Here is a 19,888-nt window from a genome sequence, read left to right as displayed (position 1 = left end):
CTGCAAGTCGCTTCTGGTGTGAGAGAATTGGCCGTCTGCAAGGATATTGCCCAGGGGACGCCCTGATGTTCTAATGTTTTTACCATCCTTGTGGGAGGCTTCTCTCATGTCCCTGCATGGAGCTGGATAGAGGGGGCTCATCCACGCTCTCCCCGGGTTGGATTCGAACCTGGCAGCCTTCAGGTCAGCAACCCAACCTTCAAGTTAACCCACTACGCCACCGGCGGCCCCATACTGGCCACGTTGATTAGCAGTTAATGGCCTTGCAGCTTCAAGTACTAGCTGCTTTCTACCTGGAAGAATTCTTTGTCAAGAGGTGTTAGCTGGCCCTGATTGTTTTCCTCTGCGATATTGCAGGAGACAGCTAGAAAAGAATTAAAAAAAATCCGAACCATTTATCTTATTTATTTATTTATTTATTTATTTACAAAATAGCTGTTCTAAAGAGTCCATCAAGATTGAACATCAGTACCCAAATGAAACACAACTTCCCCTTCTTTAAAGTGTCTGGCGCGCCAGTGTTCCTCGGATTTGCATATCCTCGCAGGATACCCAATGGGTGGGCTGTTTCTCCTGTCACGCGCCAAACAAGATTCCGCCCACCGCTTGCCGCCGCTTCCTTGCTGGGCTTTTGCCTCTTCGCTGGGTGGGTGGCGCTCGAGGCGCAGGTCTGGCACCTGGTTGGCTGGTCGGGCCTTCCAGCGGTTGCGTCGTCACCGCGACGACAGGCGCGCGACCCCCTCCCATCCCCTCGCCTCAGCGTCAGTTTTGCCTTTGACTATGGTGAGTCTCTCTCTCTCTCTACCTCAGCTGTTGAAAGGCGCGCGAAAGCACAAGGGGAGGGGCGCCAAAGGAGTCTCTGTGGGCAGGAGGCCCCTCCCTCCGGGTCTGTCTTTCCTCAGGGCCAGCAGTGGATAGCAAGGGGATGGTTTTCGTGCTTGGCATGGGCCCCTCAGGCGTTTCTTTGGAAGGGAGCGGGGCTCTTAATGGGTTCATGTTTGGGAGGGGCAGGAAGAGGTTCTGTTGGTATCGGCCTTCAGGCTCCGTCGGACGCATGCCAATCCTGTGAATGAGCGCCCTCCAGGCCACCGTACCCTCTTGCAGACTCAGGGCCATAGCTTCCTTCATTTGGAATATAGCCTTCCTCATTTCCTACAGACTTCTACCATTCTAAGCAATGCATTTTCTAGTGAGTCATTTTTTCTCCAGACATTCGCAGATAAATTCCCTCAGCTTTTAGAAGGTAGAGTTCAGGCCTTTGGGGGCCACTTATGTCTTTTTAGCAACCCACTGTATGTGTAAAGCTTGGCCTCGCACTGAACGTGGAGAAAACCAAAGTGCTCTTTCAACAGGCAGCAGGGATGTGTTTTTGCCCCAACCTTACTTTCCGTCTACTTAGCTGTGGCACTTCATCCTGTTGATGAGAAGCTTCCCACAGGAGTGGAAATCATCTCTCAGACAGATGGCGCTATTTAACCTCAGCAGACTGAGAGCCAAAACCAAGGTCACAACATCTGTTACAGAACTCTAGCATGCCAATGATAACATAGTCTATGTGCATTCAGAAGAAGATCGACAAGCCACTCTAAACACCTTTGCAGAAGCATATGAGAAGCTCAGCCTCTCACTGAACATTGAGAAAACCAAAGTGCTCTTTCAACAGGCACCAGCCAGTCCCTCTGCAATGCCTGAAATACAGCTTAATGGTGTAATGTTAGAAAATGTTAAACCATTTCTGCTACCTTGGCAGCCACTTCTCCACAAAAATCAACATCAACAATGAAATGCAACACCATCTAAGCTCTGCGAGTGCAGCATTCTTCTGAATGAAGCAGAGTGTTTGAGAATCGGGACATCCGTGGGGATACCAAGGTGCTTGTTTATAAAAGTATTGTCCTCCCAACCCTGTTATACGCCTGCAAAACGTGGACCATCTACAGATGTCATACTCAACTCCTGGAACAATTCCATCAGCATTGCCTTTGAAAAATCCTGCAAATCTCTTAGGAAGACAGGTGGACAAATATCTGTGTGCTGGATGAAGCAAAGACCACCGGCAGGAAGAAAAAGGAGGCGATAGGGCCTCTGCGAGGAGAAGATGGGATGATGGGGACAGGGAAGCAGAACTGCTTAATGCCTTCTTTGCCTCGGTCTTCTCACAAAAAGAAAGCCATCTTCAACCTCAGCAACATGAAATGGACAAAGGATTTGGGGAAATCCAACCCCAAATAGGGAAACAAGTTGTCCAGGAACACCTGGCCATTCTAAACGAATTCAAGGCACCAGGGCCAGATCAACTACATCCAAAAGTACTGAAGGAACTAGCTGACGTTATTTCAGAACCACTGGCAATCATATTTGAGAGTTCTTGGAGAACGGGAGAAGTCCCAGAAGATTGGAGGAGGGCAAATCTTCAAGACCTATCTTCAAGAAGGGAAAAAAAAAGGACCCAAACAATTACCATCCGGTCAGCCTCATGTCGATACCAGGTAAGATTCTGGAAAAGATCATTAAGGAAGTGGTCTGCAAACACTTAGAAACAAATGCAGTCATTGCTAATAGTCAACACGGATTTACCAAAAACAAGTCATGCCAGACTAATCTGATCTCTTTTTTCGATAGAGTTACGAGTTGGGTCGATACAGGGAATGCCATGGATGTAGCGTACCTAGATTTCAGTAAGGCCTTCGACAAAGTCCCTCGCAACCTTCTGGCAAACAAACTAGTAAAATGTGGGCTAGACAAAACTACGGTTAGGTGGATCTGTAATTGGCTAAGCAAATGAATCCAAAGGGTGCTCATCAATGTGTCGTCTTCATCTTGGAAAGAAGTCATGAGTGGAGTGCCGCAGGGTTCCATCCTGGGCCGGTTCTGTTTAACATCTTTATTTATCGGCAGCCTTGGTTCTGACGGGAGCCCAATACAGGGAGCGGTCAACCCTCCTGTTTAAGGAGCTCCACTGGCTGCCGTTTATTTACCAGAACCAATTCAAAGTGCAGGTGAACGGTTTGGGACCCATCTGCCTTTGGGATCGTCTCTCCCCCTACGAACCTGTACAGTCTCTTCGGTCATCGGGGGAGGCCCTCCTCTCGCTTCCGCCAGCATCACAAGTGCGGTTGGTGGGGACGAGGGAGAGGGCCTTCTCTGTAGTGGCCCCCCGGCTCTGGAACTCGTTGCCTAGGGAGATCAGGCAAGCCCCCACCTTGATGGCGTTTCGGAAGAGCCTGAAAACCTGGCTTTTCACCCAGGCCTTTGGTTAAGATCGCCCATCCCCATCATAATTACAATTATACTCCTCGACCTTTTGTACTAGTCGCTCTTTTCCTGATTACTTGATATTAATTCAGGGCTCCTCCCTACCCGATGTGATCTTAAATGAATCTATTGCACTTTATCTATTTAAAATTTGTAACTCATAATGTGCACCTTGCTTATCCGCTATTGCAACCTCATTGTTTTTAATTCAATGTTTTAATACTGTGTTGTGTTTTTTCGGCTGCTGTGTATATATTATTATTGATTTTTTTATTGTTCTTTGATGTTTCATATTTTATTTTATCATTGTTTTGTATCTGATTTTGCTGCGAGCCGCCCCGAGTCCCCTTCAGGGGAGATGGAGGTGGGATATAAATAAACTTATTATTATTATTATTATTATTATTATTATTATTATTATTAACGACTTAGACAAAGGGTTAGAAGGCACGATCATCAAGTTTGCAGATGACACCAAACTGGGAGGGATAGCCCACACTCCAGAAGAAAGGAGCAGAATTCAAAATGATCTTAACAGACTAAAGAGATGGGCCGAAACTAACAAAATGAAGTTCAGCAGGGACAAATGCAAGATACTTCACTTCGGCAGAAAAAATGGAATTCAAAGATACAGAATGGGGGACGCCTGGCTAGACAGCAGTACATGTGAAAAAGATCTTGGAGTCCTTGTGGACAACAAGTTAAACATGAGCCAGCAATGTGATGCGGCTGCTAAAAAAGCCAACAGATTTTGGCCTGCATCAATAGGGGTATAGCGTCTAGATCCAGGGAAGTCATGCTCCCCCCCTACTATTATTTATTTATTTATTTATTTCCAATATTTCAAACTTTCCCTTCTCACCCGAAGGGACTCAGGGCGGCGTACAATTGGCAACAATTCGATGCCGACACATCATTAAAACAACAACATATAAAAATGTATTACAACCAGTTAAATACTGTATAAAATATAAAACATAAAACATATGCTTAAAATCCGTTCGTCCAATATCTTCCTACTTTATCCATATAACAGTCTGAGTCGTCTTTATCATTTATTCGTTAAAAGCCTGGGCACATAGCCATGTTTTAAGGCTTTTCTAAAACTCAAAAGGGTTGGGGCTTGCCGTATATCTCTGGGGAGGGTGTTCCACAGCCGGGGAGCCATCACCGAGAAGGCCCTGTCCCTCGTTCCCACCAGCCGCACTTGTGATGCAGGCGGGACCGAGAGCAGGGCCTCACCAGATGACCTTAGGGATCTCTTACTTACTTAGGCGATCCCTCGTAGTTCGAGGACGATTGTCTTCCATCTCTGGTGTCTTGGGGGTGGGTTCTTAGGTGGCTGAAGAGACCTATTCTTGATCTGCATGTTCTCCCGCAGTGAGGACATCGGTTTCCAGGTGGAAGGCGATCTCGGTCAGGGTTAGCTTGACGCTCCTTCCTCTTGGCACGTTTCTCCCTTAAGCCCCCCATTCGTGCCTCTTCGAACTCCACAGCACTGCTGGTCACAGCTGACCTCCAATTAGAGCGCTCAAGGGCCAGGGCTTCCCAGTTCTCAGTGTCTGTGCCACAGTTTTTAAGGTTGGCTTTAAGCCCATCTTTAAATCTCTTTTCTTGCCCACCAACGTTCCGTTTCCCGTTCTTGAGTTCGGAGTAGAGTAGCTGCTTTGAGAGACGGTGATTGTGCATTCGGACAACGTGGCCAGTCCAGCGAAGTTGATGGCATAGGAGCATAGCTGCAATCCTGGTGTTCTTTGCGTCTTCCAGCACGCTGACATTTGTCCGCCTTGGTCAGGCCACACCTGGAATACTGTGTCCACTTCTGGGCACCGCAGTTGAAGGGAGATGTTGACAAGCTGGAAAGCGTCCAGAGGAGGGCAACTGAAATGATCAAAGGTCTGGAGAACAAGCCCTATGAGGAGCGGCTTAAAGAACTGGGCATGTTTAGCCTGCAAAAGAGAAGGCTAAGAGGAGACATGATAGCCATGTACAAATATGTAAGGGGAAGTCATAGGGAGGAGGGAGCAAGCTTGTTTTCTGCTGCCCTGCAGACTAGGACGCGGAACAATGGCTTCAAAACTACAGGAAAGGAGATTCCACCTGAACATCAGGAAGAACTTCCTGACTGTGAGAGCTGTTCGGCAGTGGAACTCTCTGCCCCAGACTGTGGTGGAGGCTCCTTCCTTGGAGGCCTTTAAGCAGAGGCTGGATGGCCATCTGTCGGGGGTGCTTTGAATGCGATTTCCTGCTTCTTGGCAGGGGGTTGGACTAGATGGCCCATGAGGTCTTTTCCAACTCTACTATTCTATGATTCTATGAGCACTGAAGCGATGATCCTCCGCCATCAACTCCGCTGGACTGGCCATGTTGTCCGAATGCCCGATCACTGTCTCCCAAAGCAGTTACTATACTCCCAACGCAAGAACGGAAAACGGAATACTGGTGGACAGGAAAAGAGATTTAATTGATGGGATATGTTTTATTGTTATGTTTTAATGGCGTTGAATCTTGCTGGAGCTGTAAGCCGTCTTGAGTCCATCACAGGGTGAGAAAGGTGAAGTATAAACGAAGCAAATAAAATACATACAGTAGAGTCTCACTTATCCAACATTCGCTTATCCAACATTCTGGATTATCCAACGCATTTTTGTAGTCAATGTTTTCAATACATTGTGATATTTTGGTGCTAAACCCGTAAATACAGTAAGTACTACATAGCATTACTGCATATTGAACTACTTTTTCTGTCAAATTTGTTGTATAACATGATGTTTTGGTGCTTAATTTGTAAAATCATAACCTAATTTGATGTTTAATAGGCTATTCCTTAATGCCTCCTTATTATCCAATTCGCTTATCCAACATTCTGTCGGCCCGTTTATGTTGGATAAGTGAGACTCTACTGTAAATGAAGATGGACTTAAAGCCAACCTTAGAAACCATGACATAGACATGGAACACTGGGAAGTCCTGGCCCTTAAGCATTCTAACTGGAGGTCAGCTGTTACCAATAGTGCTGTGGAATTCAAAGAGACACGAATGGAGGGGAAAAGGTAGAAACGCATCAAGAGGAAGGCCAACCCTGACTGTAACCACCTTCCATCTGGAAACCAATGTCCTTACTGTGGAAGAACATGTGTGTCAATACACAGTCACCTACAGACCCACTGCCAAGACCCATTGTTTGGAAGGCCATCCTACTCAGACATGCAATGCTATGGCCCATCCTAACTTTTGTATTCAGCAATATATAGAAATGAATGAATTTTATGGTACCCGTTACAGACCAGGAGTGCAAAGTATTAAAACTTTAAAATCAGGGGTATTTTTTTTAAAAAAATCCATTAACATTAGGAATCAATTATTCAAAACATTAAAAGCAAGAAGTCCCCAACGTGAGGGCCGTCTGGATTGGCTCTTATAAAATCTGTGGGTATAGAAATTAAAATAGGTAGGTTAAAACGTTATCCCACCATCATCCACATTCTGCCTCCTTATTTTTATAGCAGCAGTACAAAACTTAGCCACCCTAAGGCCCCTTCTACACAGCTGTATAAAATCCCACATTATCTGCTCTGAACTGGGTTAAATGGCAGTGTGGAATCAGGCTCCTTCCAAACAGTCCCACATTATCTGCTTTAAATATGGATGTATGGCAGTGTGGACTCACATAACCCAGTTCAAAGCAGATATTGTGGGATTTTCTGCCTTGATATTCTGGGCTATATGGCTATGTGGAAGGGCCCTAAGAGTGATTGCTGTCTTCTTATCATTGATTAGATGTTTTAGGTAGTAGTCATAAGTTCTACTAGGTATCTTCTGTACAATGGGAGTAATAAAAACAGCTTGAATAGCTCTATAAAAGTCACAGTATAGAGGACATGCCTGGCAGTTTCTACTTTCTCCATACCGCGTGGGCATACTTGTTCTTGATATGGTGTGCCTGTAAACTTACTTTGCAATAATGCTGATGGCAACACATGAAATCTGGCCAGGGTGAAGGATCTCCTACATTTGGGAATGTCTAACTTTGATAAATAACTCGCTGGCGTGAGCAGCATCTTGTTTTTAATTTCTGTGTATCTGCCCATTTCTCCCAGGTGCTCTTGCAGTTCCACATCCCAGATATGGTATTTAATAATGGATTTGGCTTTGTTGTATCCAGGTTTACACTTGAGGTGTAAACTCCAAGCTTCTCAACTGTTCCTGCAGCATGGCTTTTCATTTTGTCTAAATGTTGTCAACTAGATTGAGGGGGCCATGCCTACGAAACAAAAAAACCAAAACAATTTTAGCTACAATGGAAATAGGCAAGTTCCTGAAGTGTAAATATGTATATAGCAATACAGTAGAGTCTCACTTATCCAATATTCTGGATTATTCAACGCATTTTTGTAGTCAATGTTTTCAAAATATCGTGACATTTTGGTGCTAAATTCATAAATACAGTAATTACTACATAGCATTACTGCGTATTGAACTACTTTTTCTGTCAAATTTGTTGTATAACATGATGTTTTGGTACTTAAGTTGTAAAATCATAATGTAATTTGATGTTTAATAGGCTTTTCCTTAATCCCTCCTTATTATCCAACATATTCACTTATCCAACGTTTGGCCCGTTTATGTTAGATAAGTGAGACTCTACTGCAGGGGTCCCCAAACTTTTTAAACAGGGGGCCAGTTCACGGTCCCTCAGACCGTTGGAGGACTATGAACAAATTTCTATGCAGTGCACACTGCACATATCTTATTTTGAAGTTAAAAAAAACAGGAATAAATACAGCCTCATTGTTAATCATAATCATATTGAAAATAATAAAGTGGGTTGGAAGAGATCCCTCGGGCCATTTAGTCCAACCTCCTTTTGCCTTTGTGCACCAAAAGCACTAGCAAAGCACCCCTTAATAATTAATTATTAATTAAATAATAATTAAAATACCATTATAAACAAGCAAAGCTTTGGAAGGCATGCACCAGGCGAGGGAGGAGACGGCAAAGGTACACGCCTTTCCCTCCTACCCTGCGCCGCACGCACCTTCCTCGGTGGAGGAGGAGGGAGCTGCCGCCGCAGGGGCCGGATAAATGGCTTCGATGGGCCGCATGTGGCCTTAGTTCGGGGACCCCTGCTCTACTGTATATACATATTTACACTTCAGGATATTGCCTATTTCCATTGTAGCTGTTCTTCAGATGCACGCTTTTGATAGAAACCCTTTGTCATGCATTCATTCTCAGCCTGCAGTTTTCTTGAAGCCTGGGAGTAAAGCTTGAAGCAGTGAACCTCTCTCCCCTGTGTTTCTTTCAGAGTGAATGGAGCAAAGGCACAAACAAATATGAATAAACTATCTGCCTACATATTTTGTCAATTTAACAATATAGGGAGCCCTCAAGTTACAAATATTCAACTTATAAACCATTCATAGTTAAGAACAGGGGTAGGACAACAGAAAATAAGAGAAATCTACCCCTCAGAAGAGAGATTCACTCCTGGAAGAGTTATCATGGGGAAAAGGTGTCTCCACTGAAGCTTTATCATCAATTCTTGTTTCCACAACAAGTCTATTTTTTCAAAATCCAAATTATCACAGGGATAGGAAGTGAGATGAAATCTTCTGAACAGGGGCACAAACAGAAAAACAAACACCACAGGGGTGTTAAGACTTCCCTGTGCTATCCAAAGATAGATGGGTGGATGGATGGATAGAGTTCCATCTTACATACAAATTCAACTAAAGAACAAACCTACAGAACCAATCTTGTTCGTAACTTGGGGACTGCATGTATTCTTATGAAATTGAGAGCCTTGCCACACTAATCATTTGTTTTGTTAAAGAGGCGGATTTTACAGCAATACTATTGGGATTGCAATGCTGCTTTTTGGAGTTCCATTTTAGTCCTGTGATCACTCAAACTATAGCTTTCTCACACAGAGGGCATTTTTAAACACTCCTTGCATTTTTCATGGTCCTTCATCCTTATTCAGCTATTTCCTGGGAAGCTAAAGTCATCTTTCCATGCCCCACATTTCTCATTTGAATATTTTTCCCACTGCCATAATTGCATTATTGTGATATTTCTTCAATGTACTCTCATGAAAACCCTTGTGCTATAAAGGAGTGGCACGAGTGGAATGTTCCTTCAACCTGTACTAATGGGCTCCTTTGCTGCTATGACACTCCATGGACATTTTCAGGTGCTTTCCTTATGAGCCATTTTGACTTTTTGTGAGCCATGTTTTGTGTTTGTGGACAAAATTTCCAAATGCCTTTGTGCAAACAGCTTTGTTCTGTCTATTGCTCTTTGAATTCAATCTAATATGTGTTAAAATAGCGTGCATGCCTATTTAGGAAATTGTTTAAGAATGGGTAGCTTGCTTTATATCAGTTTTCTTTCTGATTTAATCAACAACCCTATATCTTTCATTTTCAGCTAGGCAAATTCATGGTTGTCATTCAGAACTGGTATGGTCTCTTCCTCTTTTTAGGCATTCTCAAATGATGAAGAAGCCCTTATTAACAAAGAATTACCAAAGGAACTTCTCTTAAGGTAATTTTATATTTATAATTATGATTAATCTGCAGTTCTTGTAGATTAAATTTCCTTGCACCTTGAGATATAGAATAGCTAGTAGAGGTGAAATTTCAATGGCACTTGTTGCAAAATGTATAAATATGTTGTTTTGAAGTCATGTAACAGTATATTATTAATGTAGCTTGACGTGAGTAGATTTTGCATTGAAAGTGATTAGGAATTATTTATTATGCATCAGTTACATATGAAAACCCAAAGCTTTAGAAACATTGGTAGAGATATAGATAGAATATTTTATGTATACTGTAATATGCAAAAAGGAGAAAATTCTTGGTGGGCCATGCATATGTATAAACTAACTGAAAAGTAACTTAGTGTGTATATTCAAGTATAAGTTGACCTCATGTATAAGTTGAGGGCAAGTTCTGGGGCCAAAATTGTGGATTTTGGTATGACGCATGGACAAGTCCAGGGTCATTATGTGGAGAGGTGAAAGTGCCAATGCTGCCATAGGAGGTCAGTGGCACTGTGGCAGAGAATAGAGGGGATTGGTGCTTCTTTTAGGTTCTCCCAGGATAGACTAAGCTCTTACGTTTCATCACTTTACTCAAAGAAGATGGTTCCTTCATAAGAGTTAAGGCATAGTACTCACATGGATAAGTCGAATCCGATTTTTGGCTTGATTTTTTTGACTGCAATTTCTTGACTTATACATGGGTATATCAGGTAGCTGTCTATTTATAACGTGTTTTTGAAGATTTATGGCTTCTAATTTTCAAGCATCTATAGGATAGGGACAGAAATTCAGACCAGAACAGAAGCATAAGGAGAGAAAGAAATATAATCCTTCAGGCAGGCAATTTTCTAAGTTTAAATTAACCCAGGATACTAATGATTCAAAAATTAATGACTTAATGATGAGTGGTAGATTACAGTCCCCATTGCCACACCTGTGACTAAGACTATACAATAGACTATCTCAATTATTCTTGAAGAAAGAATTATATGAAAAACCACTATGGTGGTTAAGAATGTCAAACTAGAATCATGAAGATTTGATTCCAATCCCCAAGACTGTGTCACTTTGGGGAAATTACTATCACTTTTTTAAACCTACAATTCACAGCAAGTGAGGGACAATTTATACCCCATCAAAGGTCTTTCAAATAAGGCAGGCTATAAGTGCAATTAACAGTGGTAATACATTTGATGGCTTTGAATGATTGGTGGGCATCCAACAGTCATTTAATAAAACACTATTAAGTGAAAGAGGTGAAAAATATGTATGTGCAAGTAATTAGGTACCACAGAAATAAACTTAATACTTCCAAAGAAAAGAGGTGGCATTTTTCCATTACAGGAAAGCTTTAAATGTTAAACTCCCAGAAGAAATGAAAATTTTATTTCTAAACATGGAAAATATGCCAGACAGAATACACCAAATGGGAGCAGGACATGATGACTTGTAAACTAATAAAAAAACAACAAGAGTAAAATAAGCATGGGAAGAGAAGGTAAATACAGTGGGCCCTTGGTGTCCATTAGGAGTTGGTTGCAGGACACCTTGTGGATACTAAAATGGTATATAAAATCAGAATATTCCTGTACATTAATGTAATATGTGCATCAAGACTGTTGTTTGAATTTTTTTCTTGGTTGAATCCGTGGATGTGGAACCCGTCAACCGATTATAAATACAGTAGAGTCTCACTCATCCAAGACTCGCTTATCCAAGGTTCTGGATTATCCAATGCATTTTTGTAGTCAATGTTTTCAACCTATCGTGATATTTTGGTGCTAAATTTGTAAATACAGTAATTACAACATAACATTACTGCATATTGAACTACTTTTTTTGTCAAATTTGTTGTATAACATGATGTTTTGGTGCTTAATTTGTAAAATCATAACCTAATTTGATGTTTAATAGGCTTTTCCTTAATCCCTCCTTATTATCCAAGATTCTGCTGGCCCGTTTAACTTGTATAATTGAGACTCTACTGTATTGAGAGTTTAGAAGGATAATGAGAAATGGAAAATTACCTTGGAGCAAAGGCAATAAGGAAACTTAAAATGAGGAATGAGTATAGCAGGCTCTCCTTATCCAGGGGTTCTGCATCAATAGATTCAAACAACCATGGCTCAAAAATATTTGAGGGGAAAATTCCAGAAAGCAAACTTTGATTTTGCCTCATGCTACACTCATTTGTAGACATACCCATAGCCTCCTACTATTTCATAGATACTCAGGCTTTCTCTGTCACTTATTTGAGATATTTGCCATTTTATATAAGGGACATAATTTTAACATGCTGTGGTATATAATGAGACTTAAACGCCTATGGATTTTGCTACCCATAGGGTAGAGGTTTTCCTGAAACCACACTCCAGTGGATACTGGGAGCCTGCTGTATCTGTAGCCTACAGAGTGAGGGCCCTTCTACACTGCCATATAATCCAGGTTATCAATGCAGGTAATCCACATTATCTTCTTTGAACTGGATTATATGAGTCTACACTGCCATATAATCCAGTTCAAAGCAGATACTTTAGATTTTATATGACAGTTTAGAAAGGGCCTGAGTGGAGAAAAAAGCCAGGGCTGTAAGCTGTAGTTCTTTAATTCCACCTCTCCTAGCCAAAAATACGTATGTTATTTTTTTCTTATTTAACAGAGGAAAACAAATAGCCATTGTTGCCTGACTCAGAATACAAAGGCATATTAGGGCAAAATGGGTCTGTTATAAAAATGGTTGTGTGTCTGTATGCAAAGGAACCTGACTGGCAAGTAGGGCAATTGAGCTCTGGTCTCCCCTCCCTGGTCATTCATTCAAGCTTTGAACTGATCCAATAAATACAGGGTGTTTGAAAAAGGACTCCCTATTCACCATTTAAATTAAATGGTGAATAGGGAGTTATTTTTCAAACACCCCGTATAAGCATTCTTTTTTTCTTTTTTCTAGAAAACTTGATTTAATATGTTTACATGAGTATGATAGGTTGGATTATTCAAAACTCTAGTTTTACTTTTCCCCTCCTTTTTTATAGAATATTTTCCTTCCTGGATATAATAACCTTGTGTCGATGCGCACAAGTTTCTAAGGTACAGAAAAGCATTTGTCTTGCAATAGTAATTGTTTTGTGAATAGTAAAAAGGATGTTTTGCTTACTTGTGTGTGTGCTTTAAATGACAATATCATAGACTTATAAAATAGAATGAATAGACAAGACCAGGGGTCCCCAAACTAAGACCCGGGGGCCACATGCGGCCCATCGAAGCCATTTATCCGGCCCCCGCCTCCTCCCTTGCCCGGTGCGCGCCTTCCAGAGCTTTGCTTATTTATAATGGTATTTTAATTATTATTTAATAATTAATTAATTGATTATCAAGGGGTGCTTTGCTAGAGCTTTTGGTGCACAAAGGCAGAAGGGGGCTGGACTAAGTGGCCCAAGGGGTCTCTTCCAATCCTCATTATTATTATTATTGACACAAAGACACAGTATAACACAGCAAACGAGATATATATGCTGGATTTCGTATCACAAATCACAAGTTCCCAAGCGTTTAGGGCTGTGTGATGCATTATTATTATCATTATTAACAACATTGAGGCTGGGTGGTCATCTGTCAGGGGTGCCTTGCTTGTACTTTTGGTGCACAAAGGTAGAAGAGGGTTGGACTCAATGGCCTAAGGGGTATCTTCCAACCCTCTTTATTATTTTTATTATGATTATGATTAACATTGAGGCTGTATTTGTTCCTGTTTGGTTTTTTTTTTTACTTCAAAATAAGATGTGCAGTGTACATAGGAATTTGTTTATAGGGTTTTTTTTCCAACTATAATCCAGCCCTACAACAGTCAGAGGGACCGTGAACTGGCCCCCTGTTTAAAAAGTTTGGGGACCCCTGGACAAGACCCTTCCCCCAACCAAGACACCTGAAACAATGACCCATAGTTACTAAAAGAATCCCATTTTCTAGCGTTACGTCTTCAAAAAATGATTGTGTAGTATATTTGTTAAAAGCCATTTTAACTTATTATAATATGGCCTGGTTCAGATACAATCTTTATTATGGTTTCATAGTATATGAATGATTGTTGAACTCATGCACTCTTCCTTTTCTTCCTTTCTACTGTGGTGAGATCAGTTTAACCTACAGTTTAAACCCCAACAGTGGCTACTTTTAAAATGTGATTTAGTTGAACAAACCATCTTCAGGGAATTCTAGGGAAACAAATGCTAAGCAGTTTTAGAGAACCAGAGAGTTTGGTTTGTTTCTTAAATTTTATTAATAATAACCATAGATTATCCGGGTTCAGTCATGGTGCTGCACTGTGGTAAATATGTTTCAAATATTAATTCAGGGGTTAATAGTTTGAATAAGTTAATATATTAGTTTCCTTTTTGCAAATGTGGCAAATTTGAGCCCAGGTAAGTAGTAGCTAGCCTAAGGCTTCTAAGACCACTTATAACTGAGGTTAGTTATGAGCCTGGCTCACACTTACAGCTACTACCTCACACCAAATAAGGATTCTTTCATCCTGCTTTATATGTTATTAGGCAATTTTCGTGCACTTGTAGGCCTCAAGACATTAAGCATAATTTTACATTATTAAATTATTAGTAAACCATTGTGCTTATTCATCTTTAATAGTATTCCTTTATATGTATCACATTGTTTCAGAGGAAAATATTAAACATGTAAGTTTTGTCTTTACTGAAAGTCATTGGAAGTATATGGTATGTCTGTTTATGTTTTTTGTGCATTTCAGGCTTGGCATATCTTGGCCTTGGATGGAAGTAACTGGCAAAGGATCGACCTTTTTAATTTTCAGACAGATGTCGAGGTAACAGAGAATACTGTAATTTTTTGTAATTGATGTTAGGCGGTATTCATACAAAGTGAAATTACAACCAAAGAGACATATGTGGCTGAGCATGAATTTGAAATTAGTACAGTAGGGCCATGTATTACTCAAGGAGTCTGTTCTCAGATCCTTAGTATAAAATGATTTTCTTAAACAATTTGGAATCCCCTTTTCTTACCTGAAATGAACAATGTCTTGGATTTCTGGTCAGAGCATACAGTAGAGTCTCACTTATCCAACACTCGCTTATCCAACATTCTGGATTATCCAACACATTTTTGTAGTCAATGTTTTCAATACATCATGATATTTTGGTGCTAAATTCGTAAATACAGTAATTACTACACAGCATTACTGCGTATTGAACTACTTTTTCTGTCAAATTTGTTGTATAACATGATGTTTTGGTGCTTAATTTGTAAAATCATAACCTAATTTGATGTTTAATAGGCTTTTCCTTAATGCCTCCTTATTATCCAACATATTCACTTATCCAACATTTTGCCGGCCCGTTTATGTTGGATAAGTGAGACTCTACTGTACCATAGAATCGCTCTAATTGACACAGCAATGCCTAGAGAAGTGTTCTCTTTAGGTCTCCACTATGATTCTATGGTCAATTTCTGCCAGAACATTTGATGAAAGTTGACTATAGACTCACTCAAGGACCTTTTCATTGACTGCCCAAGACTGTCGAATGACCTGCTGGGGTTGCTCCGACATCTAAATGAGCTGTCAGAATTTAAGATACAGTAAAAGACTTCTGTCTTCCAGCAGGCATATCCAGTCAATTATAGACTATAGTTTTAAATTTACATTCTATTAGTGTTGGGTTTTAATATTTGTACTACTTATTTTAATAGATGTTTGTAAATGGTATTGTGTTTTATCTGGGTGTTTTAACTCCGTTGTACCCCAAATCAGGCCAGTTAACAGGCCTTGAGGCGGGTAACAAATTAAATTATGGTTTACTGTTACAGTAGAGTCTTGGTTATCTGAGATAAAAGGGCAGGCCCAATCTTGAATAATTGAACTGCTCGGATTGCCGGGAGGCCCCATTATCCCTCCTGGCAATCCGGTTAAGGGAAGCGCCCGTGAGTGCTGCTGCCTAGCAACGCTCATGGGCGCTTCCTAAGGGGCGAGGGCTTGCCAAGGGACATCTCCCCGGATCTCCCTCGACCAGGCCCTTGCTGGAGGAAATAGTTTCCTCCAGCAAGGGCCTGGCTGAGGGAGATCCGGGGAGACTTCCCTCGGCGAGCCCTTGCCGCTTGGGAAGCACCCCACGAGCTCGGCTGCCTAGCAGCGCTCGTGGTGTGCTGCTGCCTAGCAACGCTCATGGGCGCTTCCCAAGGGGCGAGGGCTTGCCAAGGGACATCTCCCCGGATCTCCCTCGACCAGGCCCTTGCTGGAGGAAATAGTTTCCTCCAGCAAGGGCCTGGCTGAGGGAGATCTGGGGAGACTTCCCTCGGCGAGCCCTTGCCGCTTGGGAAGCACCCCACGAGCTCGGCTGCCTAGCAGCGCTCATGGTGTGCTTTCCAAGGGGCGAGGGCTCGGCCCAGGGTAGCACGGCACAAGCGCTGCTGCAGCGATCGCGGGGCGCTTCTCTGGGCTGAGCCCTCTCCGATCGCGAGGTGCTTCTGGAGCGCTTCCTCCTCCCTCTCCTTCTCTCGAGCTCCCTTCTCTCGAGAGAAGGAGAGGGAGAGGGAGGAGCGCCCCCGGCGGCGCCTCGGATAATACGGAGGCTCGGTTAACCGAGACTCTACTGTATTATTAATAGCGCTGGAGATCTAGAGGGAATGCTATTCTCAGTATTGCTGTACATTCCAGAACAATTCCATGGTATTCAAAGCTCTTAGCATATAAATGACTCTGTATTCAATAAGCTTGTGTAATAAATGGCCCTGTTGTAATAGCTTACAAGATAAGCAGGCACCTATGTGAAACGTCATCTAATCTGTTGCCCAATACATACCTGAATCCACTTATTCTGACACCACTTTAACTGCCATGGTTCAATGCTGTGGAATCCTGGGACCTGAAGTGTGGTGAAGCACCAGCATTCTTTGGCAGAGAGAGCTAAAGCCTTATGAAACTATAGCTCCTATGATTTTATAGCACCGACCTTTGGTGGTTAAAGTGGTATCAAACTACATTAGTTCTACTGTGTAGAGATGCAGCCTTATACTTAACCACTGTGATGCAAGAATTTGGCCCAAGTTACCTTTTCTCATTTGTAAACAGTTTGCTATTATATAGCAAGTTTACAGAAACAAGGAATCGGGAACTAAACACTAGGACTAGAAAAACTTTGAAGCAGTATATGAAATAGTAGCAACCTTCTGCAAGTTGTTTTCTTTTAAAGATATCCATATGTGCTCAAAGGATCCAATTCTTGGGTTCCCAGATAAGTCTTTTCATTAATAGGAGTCTTACCATTGATTTAAATAGAATTTGATCTGATTAGATATGAAATTGACATTTGTTTCATGTATTTAAGGGCCGAGTGTTAGAAAATATTTCCAAAAGATGTGGTGGGTTCCTGAGACAACTAAGCTTGAGAGGCTGTCTTGGAGTTGGAGACTCTTCCTTGAAGTAAGTAAAATATTTAAAATATTGGCACATATGAATGGTCATGAGATATATTGAAAGATACTTTTGTGTTTAATATGGTTAAAAAGAGACTGTAATAGAAGGACAAAATAGAAACATGTATTTGCGCATCTTGGCTTCCCCTGACTTCGGTCCATTCCATAAAATGACTGTGACAGAATGGACTTAAAAGATCCTTGTAGCTGAGCTCTAAATTCACTGTGAGTGAGCAGCTAAGGCAAGAAATTGTTCCACTGCTGGAAACAGAGGGAACAGGCTTGTATTCTTCTGGCCTGGAGGCTAGGATTCAGAGCAATGGGTTCAAATTATAGGAAAGAAGATTCCATTTGAACACTAGAACTTCCTGACTGTAAGAGCTGTTCAACAGTGGAAGTCTCTGCCTTGGAGTATGGTGGAAGCTCCTCTGGAAGCTTTTAAACAGAAGCTAGATGGCCATCTTTCGGGGTTACTTTGTGCTTTTCCTGTATGGCAGGGGGTTTGTGGTCTCTTGCAACTCTACGGTTCCAACTCAACTCTTAAGCTTCCTGCTGTTGCTGAAATTTGACTTGCACCTTCTGCTGCCTTTGGTTAATTTGAGCCTAACACTTGCAAAGCTTGCCCGCTTGGGAACTTTATGTAGCAGATTATTCTGTCACATTATGTAGATAATGCGTCTTCCAGCTCCAAAACTGAACTGTTTCAAGTTCATATGTTTTGTAATAGAATTGACCGGTCATAGTCTTAGTCTTAGAAATATCAGGAACTCTATTTTTGCATGAAATTGTATTGAGAGGATCATATTTAAAATGTGAATGGAAACCTTGGAAAGACAAGTAATATCTGGAGGAGGCAGGAAAGCAAGAGTTTGGGAAGTCGGGGTGGAGGAGGGGAACAACTGAAGCCTGCAAGCACAGACTTGGGGACCACAGTTTGTTTGCTTCCTTAATATAGTGTCCCATGCTTACAGCTGTAGGTTTTGAAGCAGTTTTTCCCAGCTATAGCACCATGGCTATGAACAATTTTCATATTAGGGATGAAAATCTTCTGAATGCCAATGTCCCAGGGTTCAAAAAATACTAATTACAGTACTTTTTAGAACCATTTATCATCAGGATATGAGACAGATCCTTAACACGTAATTCTAGGCACAATTAGAAGCACTGGTGTCATTTAAATTCTAGAATCATCCTATAAAGACATGCTGGTCCTTGTTATAATTAACAATTTCAAGAGGACAGACGCATACAGGTTGATCTTGTACTGATTAAAGGAAACAATGTCACATTCATAAATTACAAATCAGAAAATAAATTTTGAGACACAATGTAAGGAGGTTTTCTTTCAAAATTCGCTATGCTTTGATATTTGTGAAATATTACATAGCAATGTTACATAGGGAGAGTGGAAATCTCACTAAAAGGTGATCTGCTTAATTGGACAATTTCATTTTTTTCCCAGAACATTTGCACAGAATTGTAGAAATATTGAACATTTAATCCTTAATGGATGCACAAAAATTACTGATAGGTAAGTAGATATTATTTGATGCAATACCTCATTAAAAAACAAACAAACTCTGATTACATTGTCTTTTCATTACAGCACTTGTTACAGCATCGGTAAATGCTGCTCCAGACTAAAACATCTGGATCTCACATCTTGTGTTTTTATAACAAACAACTCTTTAAAGAGTCTCAGGTAAAAATCAAAACAAAAGCAGTCTGTTGGGCATACACTGAAACCCAGCACCTTAGTATTGACTGGAGTAATATCGTCCTAGTGTTGGTGGTTCTTAAATCATCAAAGCTGTGTGTGTTCTTTTCTCAAGATTTTTTTTTGCAGTGGCTGTAGTTCCCTATAGCACTTGTTCATACAAGTTTATTTTCCATGTACAGTATTAACTATTCAAACTTTATGTATTGTTTTCTTGTTACAGTGAAGGGTGCCAAAATCTGGAACTCCTGAATCTTTCCTGGTGTGGTCAGATTACAAAAGATGGTATTGAAGCACTGGTAAAAGGGTGTAATGGATTAAAGGCACTATTTCTTAAAGGATGTACACAGGTATAAACCTGCATAAGTACCAGGTTGAACTTACATGGATTAGTTTTATATTGGGATATTTGAAAAAATGTGGCAGTTATAAAATGCAGTTATTCGTTTGTTTCAGTTGATATTTTGCAGTGCTATACTGTTGTGTGTCTACTATGACTTATTTATTTTCTATATTTATTATTTTGATGCAGCTAGTAGATGAAGCACTACACCATATTGAGAATCACTGTCATCAACTTGTTATATTAAACCTTCAGTCATGTACGGTAAGAATTGTTCTTTAATCACACATTAGCACTGCTCAACAGTGGAACTTGCTGCGTCGGAGTATGGTGGAGGCTCCTTCTTTGGAGGTTTTTAAACAGAGGCTGGATGGCCATCTGTTGGGAGTGATTTGATTGGTGAATTGGAGGAAATGGGGTTGGACTGTGGTCTCTTCCAGCTCTATCATTCCATGGTTTCAACTTGAAATCCTAAATACTAATGATGAGGGAAATGATGCAATCTATTACATATTCAGTGTATGAATGGAAAAATAGTGCTGAAAATATGGTTCACACATGCAAAACAAAGTTTTCTGGACAA

The 19,888-nt window shown here is 41.1% G+C and overlaps 1 protein-coding gene across 11 annotated transcripts in view; it reads left to right on the top strand.

The window, feature by feature from the left end:
• Window positions 1–598: 598 nt before the first annotated feature.
• fbxl2 (F-box and leucine rich repeat protein 2) overlaps window positions 599–19,888 on the top strand; it is a 35,833-nt gene continuing 16,543 nt past the window's right edge. For 8 of the 11 annotated variants that reach the window (XR_009999911.1, XR_009999910.1, XR_009999913.1 and 5 more), the window contains exons 1-9: window positions 790–2,489; window positions 9,743–9,804; window positions 12,838–12,892; window positions 14,565–14,639; window positions 17,158–17,252; window positions 18,708–18,776; window positions 18,852–18,947; window positions 19,186–19,312; window positions 19,495–19,569. Coding sequence is in view for 7 of the 11 variants with exons in the window: in XM_062958308.1 (XP_062814378.1) it covers window positions 2,196–2,489; window positions 9,743–9,804; window positions 12,838–12,892; window positions 14,565–14,639; window positions 17,158–17,252; window positions 18,708–18,776; window positions 18,852–18,947; window positions 19,186–19,312; window positions 19,495–19,569 (948 nt within the window). In the remaining 4 variants the exon portion in view is untranslated. The other 3 variants (XM_062958311.1, XM_062958313.1, XM_062958310.1) reach the window with 3 other exon arrangements.

This window comes from Anolis carolinensis, chromosome 6, assembly GCF_035594765.1.
Source record: "Anolis carolinensis isolate JA03-04 chromosome 6, rAnoCar3.1.pri, whole genome shotgun sequence".
Lineage (NCBI taxonomy): Eukaryota > Metazoa > Chordata > Lepidosauria > Squamata > Dactyloidae > Anolis > Anolis carolinensis.
This window is presented reverse-complemented; position numbering and strand designations above follow the sequence as displayed.